The sequence below is a fragment of the Panthera onca genome, chromosome D3 (assembly GCF_046562875.1).
Source record: "Panthera onca isolate mPanOnc1 chromosome D3, mPanOnc1 haplotype 2, whole genome shotgun sequence".
Taxonomy (NCBI): domain Eukaryota; kingdom Metazoa; phylum Chordata; class Mammalia; order Carnivora; family Felidae; genus Panthera; species Panthera onca.
The window spans coordinates 22,228,648-22,241,075 of NC_138350.1; the positions used below are offsets into that span (position 1 = coordinate 22,228,648).

The 12,428-nt window shown below is 45.1% G+C and overlaps 1 protein-coding gene across 10 annotated transcripts in view; it reads right to left on the reverse strand.

The window, feature by feature from the left end:
• The window catches only part of NF2 (NF2, moesin-ezrin-radixin like (MERLIN) tumor suppressor), an 80,382-nt gene extending 77,050 nt beyond the window's left edge, over window positions 1-3,332 (reverse strand). For 5 of the 10 annotated variants that reach the window (XM_060612782.3, XM_060612783.3, XM_060612776.3 and 2 more), the window contains exon 1: window positions 2,737-3,331. In XM_060612782.3, coding sequence (XP_060468765.1) covers window positions 2,737-2,850 — 114 coding nt within the window. In that variant the 5' untranslated portion in view covers window positions 2,851-3,331. Of the gene's footprint in view, window positions 1-2,736 lie in introns of all 10 variants that reach the window. The other 5 variants (XM_060612784.3, XM_060612787.3, XM_060612785.3 and 2 more) reach the window with 2 other exon arrangements.
• Between the last annotated feature and the right edge of the window lie 9,096 nt (window positions 3,333-12,428).

Genomic DNA, 12,428 nt, shown 5'->3' on the forward strand with positions numbered 1-12,428 from the left:
TCTGTTTGTGGATCTCTTTGCATTTATCCTCTTTGGAGTTTATTGAGCTTCCTGGATGTCAAGACTATTGTTTTTCCATAAATTCAGAAAGTTTCTGCCATTATTTTTTAAAATATTTTTTTTTCTCTTTCCTCTTGTGGTATTCCTCTTCCACATATGCTCTTAATGATTTCTCTGAGGCTCTGTACATTTTCTTCATTTTTTTCTCTCTGTTCTTCAGCTTGCATAATCTTTACAATTTTCTCTTCAAACAGGGTAATTTCTCTACTTTGAGCCCCTCTAATGAATTTTTTAGTTCAGTTATGGTACTTTTCAACTCCATGATTTTCATTTGCTTCTTTTCTATAATTCCTGTCACTTTACTGATATTCTCTACTTGATGCAAAAAATGTCATTAGATCTTCCTTCTTTAATCATGTTTTCCTTTAGTTCTGTGAACATACTTGTAACGGCTATTTGAAATCTTTTCAGCTAAATCTGACATCTGGTCACTCTTACAGGCAATTTCTGTTGCTAATCTTCCACTGTATGGGTCATATTTCCCTGTTTCTTTGTATGCCTCATAATTTTTTGTTAGAAATCAGACATCTTAGATAATATATTATCTAAATAATATAGATACTGGACTGTTTCTCCCCAACCCAGCCCTAAGGCTTATTATTGTTATTTGTTTGTTTCTTTAGTGATGGGCTGGAATATTTTAGTGAAATCTATTTCCTTCACATAGTATTAAGACCTATGATGTTGTTCCTCAGGAAGGCACAAATTTGGTTATGGCCACAGTCATCCTGCAGTGACAGTGTATAGTAGGACTCCTTCTCCTTCCCCTGATTGCACCCAGCTGTTAAACTCCATTAATAGTGTTTTACTATTCTATTATTTCATTATGCCCTGGGGCATAATTTGCTCTACAAAGTAATTCAATCAAAGGCTGCTCTTCTGAGGGAACAGTTTATTCAATCCCATGTGGGTTCTTTCCAGCTGTCTTATTCTGATTTTCTCCTGCAAACTAGCTGGCCTACAGTTTAGGTAGCATCTTCATTAAATCTACAATCTCCTCCCAATTGCCCTTCACCAAAACCTCTACTGCTTGTAAGGGTTCCCTTAGGCATAAACTTCTCCACTTTTGTTGCAAATGAACTAACTACCTTTGGGAAGAGAGCAGGAGCTACAGGTTTTAAAGACTTCTCCCAACAGGTAAAATCTCTAAAGGGGGGGGTGGGGAGGGGGGGCGGCGGGGGAGGGATACCAGCCAGAGGTTTTCTCAGTTTGCCTCTCCTGGCACAGAACCACCACTGCACAAGCTGGGGCTGGGAAAAGAGCAACTGGGTCCCAGTAGTCTCAGTATGCCATGCCCAAGGCACAGCTCCCATTCTGTAAGTAGGAGCTGGATAAAAGACAGAAGCCCCATCTTTCAACTATTCACACCTGGGACTTAGTCTCAGCAGCAAGAAGCCTTGCACAGGATAAGAAGCACTTCAGTCCTGCTCCTCCTGGGAAGAAAGTGGTTTGACAGGGACCCAGGGGAAGAGGGAGCCCTGTGTTCTGTGTTGCAGCAGTCTGGAGTGGATCTTCCCCTTGGTATGTTGGAAGTGGGAGGGAGGCAGTAGCCTTGGTTCAAACACCATAGACTCTCACCTTTCTTAGCAAATTTTCATAGATTTCCTTGAATAGATTTTTCTTCATTTGATGAATGTTTGCACTTAAAACCATTTCCAGAGGGTTTAAATAGTTGAGTTTTTTTAAGTGATTTTCACCAGTCTTATCGGGGAGTTCAATGGAGCTCCTCACGCTGTCAGGCTGGAAGTCGATCCTAAGGCTGCTTTTGTACTACACTAGTAGAGCTGAAGGGCTTAGTAGTTGTAACAGAGATCCCATGGCTTGCAATGCTGAAAATATTTACTATGTGGCCCTTTAGAGAAAAAGTTCCCAACTCCTGACTTAGGTCGCCGTTGCCAATGCTGTTGGTTCATAGAACACACTTCGGACTAGCAAGGACTTGCATTTCTTGAAAGGCAGTATTGTTTTGGCTAAAAGTTTGACCTAAAATCCCACTCTGCCACTTACTAGATACATGGCTTGGAGTACCTAACTCATTGGGTTGTTGTGAGAATTAAATGTATGAACGTCTGACATTTAGAATGTATTCAACAAATGGTTAACTGTTATCATCATGATGTAAAATAAACTGCACGAAAAATAAGTATTAGACATCAACTCTTTCCTTAAAGAGTTTGTTTCCCAGAAAATGGTAGCTTTGGAAAAGAGAAATAGGTATAGAGTTTCCACTCTACAAAACGCAACTTTTAATACCTGGGGCACATAATAATATCTAATGAAGTAAAAAAGACCATAAAGCTGGAGCTTAAGCCTGACAATGAAAACCAGAATTCTCCACTACGGATGGTTCCAGCCTCTTGCAGTAACAATGAATGAGAACCGTCAGGAAGTGCTTCCAAACCCAAAAACCCTGGGGGGGGCGGGGGGGGGGTGGGAAGCAGCAATCATCCTTAACATGAAGATTTGGGCCTAGATGGCTCCTTCCGGTTCTGGTCGACTCTGTCTACGCTCAGAGATGATACAAGCTGAATCCCTCAAGCTTCCACCTGGACTGTCACCGCCGCAGGGGCGCCCCGATCGGTGCCAGACCCGTGGCAGAGCCCGGCGAGCGGGGATTCCACCGGATTCCGCCCGGCTCCCCCTTACCGCAGCCCGTCGGGGCTGCCAGCCGGTTACCTCGCAATTGAACTCCATCTCGGCGTCCATGGTGACGATCCGCACGGTGAACGTCTTGGGCTGCTTCCTCTTGAGCGAGCTGAAGCTCATACGGGAAGCGATGGCCCCAGCCATGGCGCGGGGCTCAGGCCTGGGACCCTCGCGCCCCGAGACCTGCGCTCTGGACCGGTTAGCCCCCCTGGAGGAGCCGCACAGGCCTCAGGGCCACCATGGTGGCCGGCTGGCCGGCCGAGGAACTGTCTGGGCGGCGCGGGCCCCCAGCGGCCAGCATGGGCCGTGAGGACCCTGCCCCGGGAGCGTAAAGGGGAGTCGGGGGGCGGGCCCTTACGGCCACGGGGACGAAACACGAGCCAGGACCGACGGGGTGGACACGGCCCGGCGCTCAGGGACTCGGGCCGGGGACGCTGGGGACGCCCCGGCACGGGGCCCCTAGACGGCAGCCGGCCAGCCCCCGCGCGCCTCTCAGCGGCCAACAGAGGCCTCGGGGCCGCGCTGCGGCCGGGCGCGCACGTGCGCGCGTGGCTGTCACCGTCCTCGCTCCGCGCGCCTGCGGGAAGCGTCCCCTCCCCGCAGACCCCCGCCTGCTCCCCGCCCCGCCCTCAGGCCCCCAGATCATTACACACAGCGCAACCGAACCCCGCGGCTACCGCCCGGACTCCGCAGTTGGCTGAGCACTCCTAGGGAGGCGGGACTTCTCCTCCGTTCTCCCGGCTTCAGAACGACTCCACCAATTGGAAGTTCCGCTGTGATTGGAGGCGCGGGCTTGGGCTCGGCGTTGAGTGGCCATAGCGGCAGTCACTCCGAGCGCTTTTGTTCGAAAGGAGTACGCCTACTCTAGCAAGACTGGTTGAGGAACCGGAGTCCGGCGCGCCTTTCCCCGGGAACCACGTAGAGGCTGGTCGCCGGGTGCGGTTGGTCGGTAAGGGACTGCACTTTGAACCAAATGCGCTCCCAGTGTGGCGCCCCAGGGAATCGTGTTTCTCGGACACCCGACGGATAATCCAGCTTGGCACTTAATTGCATATACTGACCTCTGTGTTTCTCAAACTTTTAAATCACGTGGAGGCCGCTTAGATCGCCGGCATTCCCCCAGACTCTTGTGCTTCTCTTTAGGAGAAACAGCGTTATTACCAAGGAAGGGTAATAAGTGTATCTGCCTCGTGGGGTTGTTGAGGAATTTAAGGAAGTTAATACATATAAACTAGGGTAAATACTAGGACATAGTAGACAGGGCGCATACTAGGTTGAATCTTATGAAATTGCTATTTTTGTAGATACAAAATGGTCGAAACATGAAAGCATTTCTCACTTTGTACTCTGATTTACATTTTCGAGCCACATACATGTTTTTATTTTTTAGATGTCATCAAGTTATAATGGGTGTACTGTGAGGCGGGGGAATATAGCTTTCTGTATTTAAAAAATAAACCATGCTTTTAAATAATAATTGAGTAGAGACAATTTTCTCTTTTGACTGAACAGGAAGCAGTCCACAAATATTAACCATCATTAGCATCACCTCCCCTACAGATGGGAAAGAGGTGCCGCATGACAGAGACACCTGCTATTACCTAGATAGAAGAAGCAAAGATGGGAATCAAATCCAGATTTCTCCCACCCAGAGCCTGATGGCATTACCATTGTGCTGCCCTGCTTCCCTGATTGTGGCTGCCAAGCTGCTGCCTGTTGTAGCCCCAAGTACCATGAACCACAGTTCCCTAGCACTCAGCAGACACTGTTGCTGTAACTATACAATAGCATAAATCTCCTGCTTCCCCACAGGCCCCTGTGGTGCCATGAATCACCAGCATTTGCTAGCACGCCCAGGAAAGCTGCTGTGGGGGAACTTTATGTCCTGTCTACTGCAAGCAAATTCTCCCCACCAAAATGATTGTTCAGGGCAGTGTGGGCTTGGAGTGAGAGTGTCTTCATTTTTATTGCTTCAGTTCTCTGCAGGTGGGAGAACTAGGGTGGATTCTCCTAAGAGCTCCCCACAGGGGCAACAAATCAGGGCTTTAACCCAGAGCCAAGACTGCTGACAGAAAATAGGTGATTCTGGGATCCTACTGAGGAGTAGAAAGAGGATGTAGATCAGACAGCAGGGGTCAAAATGACATTGATGGCCAGTAATAGCTCGTTTTTATGGAAGGCTTACTAGGTGCTAGGCACTGGGCTAATTGGCCAAAGATGCCAAATTTAAACATTCTTGGGGAGACACCCAGGTAGACACATGGGTCTGGATCTCAGAAGGGAGGCCAGGACCTGGAATAAAAATAGATGTAATGAAATATTATTCTGGCATTAAAAGTGCCATTCACAAAGAATAAACACGGATGATAACAGTACCTACCTGATAAGAGTATGAGAAGGAATAATTCAAGCAGAGCTCATTAAGAAAGATGTGGGGTGGGCGCCTGGGTGGCTCAGTCGGTTGGGCGTCCGACTTCGGCTCAGGTCATGATCTCGCGGTCCGTGAGTTCGAGCCCCGCGTGGGGCTCTGTGCTGACAGCTCAGAGCCTGGAGCCTGCTTCAGATTCTGTGTCTCCCTCTCTCTCTGACCCTCCCCTGTTCATGCTGTCTCTCTCTGTCTCAAAAATGAATAAACGTTAAAAAAAAAAATTAAAAAAAAAAAAAGAAAGAAAGATGTGGGGGTGCCTGGCCGACTCAGTTGGTATAGCATGCAACTCTTTTTTTTTTTTTTAATTTTTTTAATGTTTGTTTATTTTTGAGAGAGAGAGACAGAGCATGAGCGGAGGAGGGGCAGAGAGAGAGGGAGACACAGAATCTGAAGCAGGCTCTAGGCTTTGAGCTGTCAGCACAGAGCCCGATGTGGGGCTCGAACTCACAAGCGCTGTGAGATCATGACCTGAGCCAAAGTCGGACGCTCAACTGACTGAGCCACCTAGGTGCCCCACAACTTTTTTTTTTAAGTTTATTTATTATTTTGAAAGAGAGAGAGAAAATGAGTGGGGGAGGGGTAGAGAGAGAGGGAGGCAGAGGATCCGAAGTGGGCTCTGTGCTGATAGCAGAGAACCTGATAATAGGGCTTGAACTCATGAACTGTGAGATCATGACCTGAGCCAAAGTCAGACATTTAACCAGCTGAGCCACCCAGGCACCCCAGCATGCAACTCTTGATCTTGGGGTAATGAGTTCAAGCCCCATTGGGAGGTAGATTGTACTAACAACATCAACAACTACATATGTGTGTGTATATATATATATATATATATATATATATATATATATATAGTTTTTTTTTTTTTAATAATTAAGGGGCGCCTGGATGGCTCAGTCAGTATAACATGTGACTCTTGATCTCAGGGTTGTGACTTTGAGCCCTATGTTGGGGGTAGAGATTACATTAAAAGAAAGAAAGAAAGATCTGGCACATTGACACTGGTTTATAAATACCTGTTGAATGACAGGGTAATAGGACACAGGGAAATACTGAATGGTCTCAACTATGGGAACAATATTAATTACTACAACATATTAAGTGCTTACCATATAAGATGCCCCACAAAGGGCTTTGCATGCTTTATTTCCTTTGATCTTTGTTGAAACCCTATTTGGTAGGTACTATATCCCCAGTTTACACGTGAGGAAACCGGCTAAGGCTGAAATGAGCTAATTTACCCAAGATCCTAACAGCAGTGGTTCAATTTGCATTTAGGACTGTTTTAAACTAGATGTCACCTTAGTTATATTTCGTTCCTCCATTCTTCCAGAAGAACAGTGGCTCCTCTCAAAGTGAAGTCCATTCCCTTCAGGAGACATTTAGCAAGGTCTAAAGATTTTTTGTTGTTGTTCCTGTATTTTTGGTTATTGCAACTAGGGGATGTTCCTGTACACTATAGCAGAGGCGAAGGATTCTGTTAAACATCTCACAGTGCACAGGACAACCTCCCACAACAAAGAAACATGCAGCCCAAAGTATCAATAGTGCCACGCTAAAGAAATCCTGCTCTAGAATAATGATCCTTTTAATTGTTTTTGTTTTGTTTCGTTTTGTTCATACTCTTTCAAGAATCTGATGAAACCAGTGGATTTTCTCCACAGAGGAATACACACAACCCCAGGCGCCTGGATGGCTCAGTTGGGTGTCCGACTTCGGCTCAGTTCATGATCTCACAGTTCATGAGTTCGAGCCCCGCGTCGGGCTCTGTACTGACAGCTCAGAGCCTGGAGCCTGCTTCGGATTCTGTGTCTCCCTCTCTCTCTGCTCCTCCCCCACTCACACTATCTCTTTCTCTCTCATTCAAAAATAAAGATTAAAAAAAAAAGGAACACACACGCGCATGCACAAAATTTTGCACGTGGTTTTAGAAGGTTCATGGAAAGAGTCCTCCAAAGCATATCTATGAGCCCCAGATTAAATGAAGTCATTGCCAAGATTTGAATCGACCTGTACCAGATGCTGCATGTGAATTCTAGATTGGAACCTGTCTGCCAAAAACTGGACTTTGTTGGTTTTGGAATTACTTTTACTATACGTTGGCATGAAGCCAATATCCCACACCATGAATGTGATAAGAAACAACCATGTGGAACTCTGTCTTTACAGTAGAGATTTAGCTGACTAAGGGATACACAGCTCTCTTTCTATGAAGACCCACAAAAGAAATATCCCTTAAACTCTAGCACCTATACTTCTCATGGGAGACTGGTTTGCTTTCTCTTTTTTAATAAGTTTTATTGTGTTTTCCTTATCTTATAAGTAATCCATATGCATTATAAAAAAGAAATGGAGGGGGGCGCCTGGGTGGCTCAGTCGGTTAGGCGTCCGACTTCGGCTCAGGTCACGATCTCGCGGTCCGTGAGTTCGAGCCCCGCGTCAGGCTCTGGGCTGATGGCTCGGAGCCTGGAGCCTGCTTCCGATTCTGTGTCTCCTTCTCTCTCTGCCCCTCCCCCGTTCATGCTCTGTCTCTCTCTGTCTCAAAAATAAATAAATGTTAAAAAAAAAAATTAAAAAAAAAAAGAAAGAAATGGAGGGACACCTAGGTGGCTCAGTCAGTTAAGCTTCTGACTCTTGCTTTCGGCTCAGGTCATGATCTCACAGCTTATGGGATCAAGCCCTGTGTCAGGCCTTGCTCTGAGAAGGCAGAGCCTGCTTGTGATTCTCTCTCTCCCTTTCTCTCTCTCTCTCTCTCTCTCTCTCTCTCTCTCTCTCATAGAATAAACTTAAAAAAAAGAAAAGAAATGGAAACTGCATAAGCAGTATGTAGGCATAATTCTAAAATACCCCTCATTCATCTACAGCCTTGTATAATCCTCCCTCTTGGGCATTGGCAAGATCAATAGATATGATGGGATATTATTCCTGTGATTATGTTGCTTTATATGGCAAAAGGGATTGTTTGCAAATATAATGCCCTAATCAGTTGTGTTCATCAAAATGGAGATTATGCCAGGTAGACACTGACCCAATGAGGTGTACTCTTTTTTTTTTTAATTCCAGTATAGTTAACATACAGTGTTCTATTAATTTCAGATGTACAATGTAGTGTCGGGTGAACTCTTTTTAAGTTTTATTTATTTATTTTGAGACAGAGCGAGTGATGGAGCAAAGAGAGAGGGAGAAAATCCCAAGCAGACTCCAATGTGGGGTTCAACCCATGAGATCATGACCCAAGCCAAAATCAAGAGATTGAAGCTGAAGCAACTTAGCCACCCAGGTGTACCCACATGAATGCTTTTAAAATGTTTTTATTTTTATGTATTTATTTTGAGAGAGAGAGAAAGAGAGAGAAAGCACTAGCAGGGGAGGGTTAGAGAGAAAGAGAGAGAGAATCCCACACAGGGATCGGCACTGTCAGTGCAGAACCTAAGGTGTGGCTCAATCTCATAGTCTGTGAGATCATGACATGAGCCAAGATCAAAAGTTGGATGCTTAACCGACTGAGCCCCCGAGGCACCCCCCAGGTGAACTCTTAAAAGGAGATTTAGGGTTCAGAGATAAAGGAAGTCCAGGAAATGAACTCCTTCTGACTTGGAAGAAAGCAAACATCCATGTGGTGAGCTGCCTATACAGCCTCAGAGCAAGGAACTCTCAGTGGCCTCTGGAGTGGAGAGTGGTCCCCATCTGAAAGCTAGCAAGAAATCAGGGATTTCAGTCCCACGACCACAGGGAGCTAAGTTCTGCCGACAACCTGAGTGAGCTAAGATGAGTATACTGACCTCCAGGGGAGAACCATGCAAATGGCTGACAATTTGATTGCAGTCTTGTGAAACCCTAAGCAGAAGATCATACTAAGCCATGCCTGGATTCCAGACCCATGAACACTGTCAGATAATAAATGTAATTGCCACTAAATTTGTGGTAATTTGCAAACACAGCAATAGAAAACTGATACCAACAGAGAGAAACAAAAAAAAAAAATTATCTTTTTTTTTAATGTTTTATTTATTTTTGAGACAGAGAGACTAAGTGTGAACAGGGGAGGGGCAGAGAGAGAGGGAGACACAGATCCAAAGCAGGCTCCAGGCTCTGAGCTGTCAGCACAGAGCCCGACGCAGGGCTCGAACTCAACGAACTGTGAGATCGTGACCTGAGCTGAAGTTGGATGCTTAACCGACTGAGCCACCCAGGTGCCTCTGACAAAAAAATTTTTTAATAAAATGTTTTATTTTGAAATAATCAGCCCCCTCCCCCACGCACACCTTCTACCCAGTTTCCTCGATGGCACTGCAACCAAGGACATTAGAAATAGAGCCAAGGCTGCAACCAGGATCAAAGGGTTTTTTTTGAGGCATCTTGGTGGCTCAGTCAGTCAAGTCTCTTGATTTTGGCTTGGGGCTCAGGGCTTGAGCCCGAATCAGAGCCTGCTTAGGATTCTCTTCCTCTCTCTCTCCCCCTCCCCCACTCGAACTTTCTTGATCTCTCCCAAAATAAATAAATAAACTTAAAAAAAAAAAAAAACGGGGGGTGCCTGGGTGGCTTGGTTGGTTAAGCATCCGACTTTGGCTCAGGTCATGATCTCACGGCCCGTGAGTTCGAGCCCCGCGTCGGGCTCTGTGCTGACCGCTCAGAGCCTGCAGCCTGTTTCAGATTCTGTGTCTCCCTCTCTGCCCCTCCCCTGTTCATGCTCTGTCTCTCTCTGTCTCAAAAATAAATAAACGTTAAAAAAAATTTTTTTTAAAAAATGGGCTTTTTCAATGCTCAGAAACCCATAGCAAGGGGCGCCTGGGTGGCGCAGTTGGTTAAGCATCCGACTTCAGCCAGGTCACGATCTCGCGGTCCGTGAGTTCGAGCCCCGCGTCAGGCTCTGGGCTGATGGCTCGGAGCCTGGAGCCTGTTTCCGATTCTGTGTCTCCCTCTCTCTCTGCCCCTCCCCCGTTCATGCTCTGTCTCTCTCTGTCCCAAAAATAAATAAAAAACGTTGAAAAAAAAAAAAAAATTTTTAGAAACCCATAGCAACACCCAGCAGAATTAAGTTACAGTTAATGATATAAAATGTGCTAGTACAAACTGCTAAATCTTATAAAGGCGAATTTACCCCAAACTCCCTCTCACTGCCCCAAAAATGTTTGGCTAAACTAACAAGTGAATGATAGTTACTCCTTTGCTACTGCATGAATGGAACGATTTCCCCTTTCATTTTGTTTGCAGTATTTGATTAAAACTGAAATAATCTCAGGGGCTCCTGGGCGGCTCAGTTAAGCATCCGACTTCGGCTCAGGTCCTGATATTGTGGTTCATGAGTTTGAGCCCTGTGTTGCGTGCTCTCTCTCCCTCTCTCTCAAAAATAAAGATTAAAAAAACTAAATTTCAGAAAATGTGCATGTCAATACCTCAGGAAGCTGCTGTTTTGGTAAACTGCATAGCTGCTATGAAAACACAGCCAAGTTGGGCGCCTGGGTGGCTCCATGGTTAAGCATCTGACTTGCTTAACCTCTCTCTCTCTCAAAAAAAAAAAAATTAAACTAAAAAAAAAACAAACAAACTCAAAAGAAAACCACAGCTAAGTCTCCACCAGGTGGGAGACACTGTAGTCACTGTAGTCCTGCCTGCATGGTTGACAGGACACCCTCAGGGGTCCTGGGCTGGTGCTGAGAGCAGGCAGATGCAGAAAGAAATTTTAACTTGAATAATCTACTGACTTACTGTTTTCATATAGCCTGTATTGTTTTGTGATTTGCTGATTGTTGTTAATATGTTATGAATATTTTTCCATATCATCACATATTCTATAATAAAATCTTCTAGGGGCTGCATAGGATCCTGTGTATTGATATAATTTTGCCTTTCTCTATTACACACATTGTGAATCATGTAACCAATCATGTTTTCTTCTTGGAGTTTGCTGTTAGGAAGCCCAGAGCCAAATTTGCAGTCTGTTTCTGGCACCTGTACCAGGGCTTGCTTGTCTGTGGCTTCATCTTATTTTTCCTGCTCTTATTCCTTACTCCGCAGTAACTTTTTTCCCACCCACTAACTTTTTTTTTTCTCACTCTTTATTGTATTTTTATTCAGTTATGGATCCTTTACCTAAAGGCTCTTTTGGTTATTCTTCTTAGGTCAGTATATATATGACCAAAGTATTGTTTACATGTATCTAATTCTTTTTGATATTCATTTATTTTTGAGAGAGAGGAAGAGAGCATGAGTGGGGGAGGGGCAGAGAGAGGGAGACAGAGGATATGAAAGGGGCTCTGCATTGCCAGCAGAAAGCCCGATGCGGGTCTCACAAACTTAGAGATCATGACCTGAGCCGAAGTCTGATGCCCAACCAACTGAGCCACCCAGGCGTTCCACATGAATCTAATTTTTTACAGTAGGCTCCATGCCCAACGTGGGGTTGGAACTCAAGACCTCGAGATTAAGTTGCATGCTCCACCCACCAAGTTGGCCAGGTGCCCCAACATGCATCTAATTTTTTAACTTTTATTATTATTTTTAAATGCTTACTTATTTTTGAGAGACATTGGGGAGGGACAGAGAGAGAGGGGGACAGAAGATCTGAAGCAGGCTCTGCACTGACAGCAGCCAGCCCAATGCAGGGTTCTAACTCACAAACCAGTGAGATCATGACCTGAGCTGAAATCAAGACTAGGACGCTTAACTGACTGAACCACACAGGGGCCCCTTAGTGTTTATTATTTTAAACAATTTTTTTAAGATTTTGTTTTTAAGTAATCTCTACAACCAATGTGGGGCTTGAATTTACAACCCTGAGATCAAGGGTTGCAAGCTCTGCCAGGTGCCCCTTAACTTTTTAAAAACTAGCATCAGACTTAAAGTTTGCAAAGATAGTTTCTCCATATCCTTCACTCAGCTTTTCCTAATGTCAACATATCATTTAGTCATAGTATATTGATCAGAATCAAGAAATTAACACTGATGTACTACTGTTAACTACAGACCATATTTGAATTTTACAATTTTTCTACTATTGCCCTTTTCTGTTCAGAAATCCAGGATTCCAGATAACATTTGGTTATTTCTCTGATTTTCCTGCAGCCAGGACTAAGTTCAACGGCTTTTCTTTGTCCTTCACTACATTGACCCCCTTTTTTTTTTTTTTTTTAACATTTATTTATTTTTGAGAGAAAGAGAGAGAGAGTGGGAGACACAGAATCCAAAGCAGGCTCCAGGCTCTGAGCTGTCAGCACAGAGCCTGCCACGGGGCTTGAGCTCACAAACCACGAGATCATGACCTGAGCTGAAGCCCAACGCTTAACTGACTGAG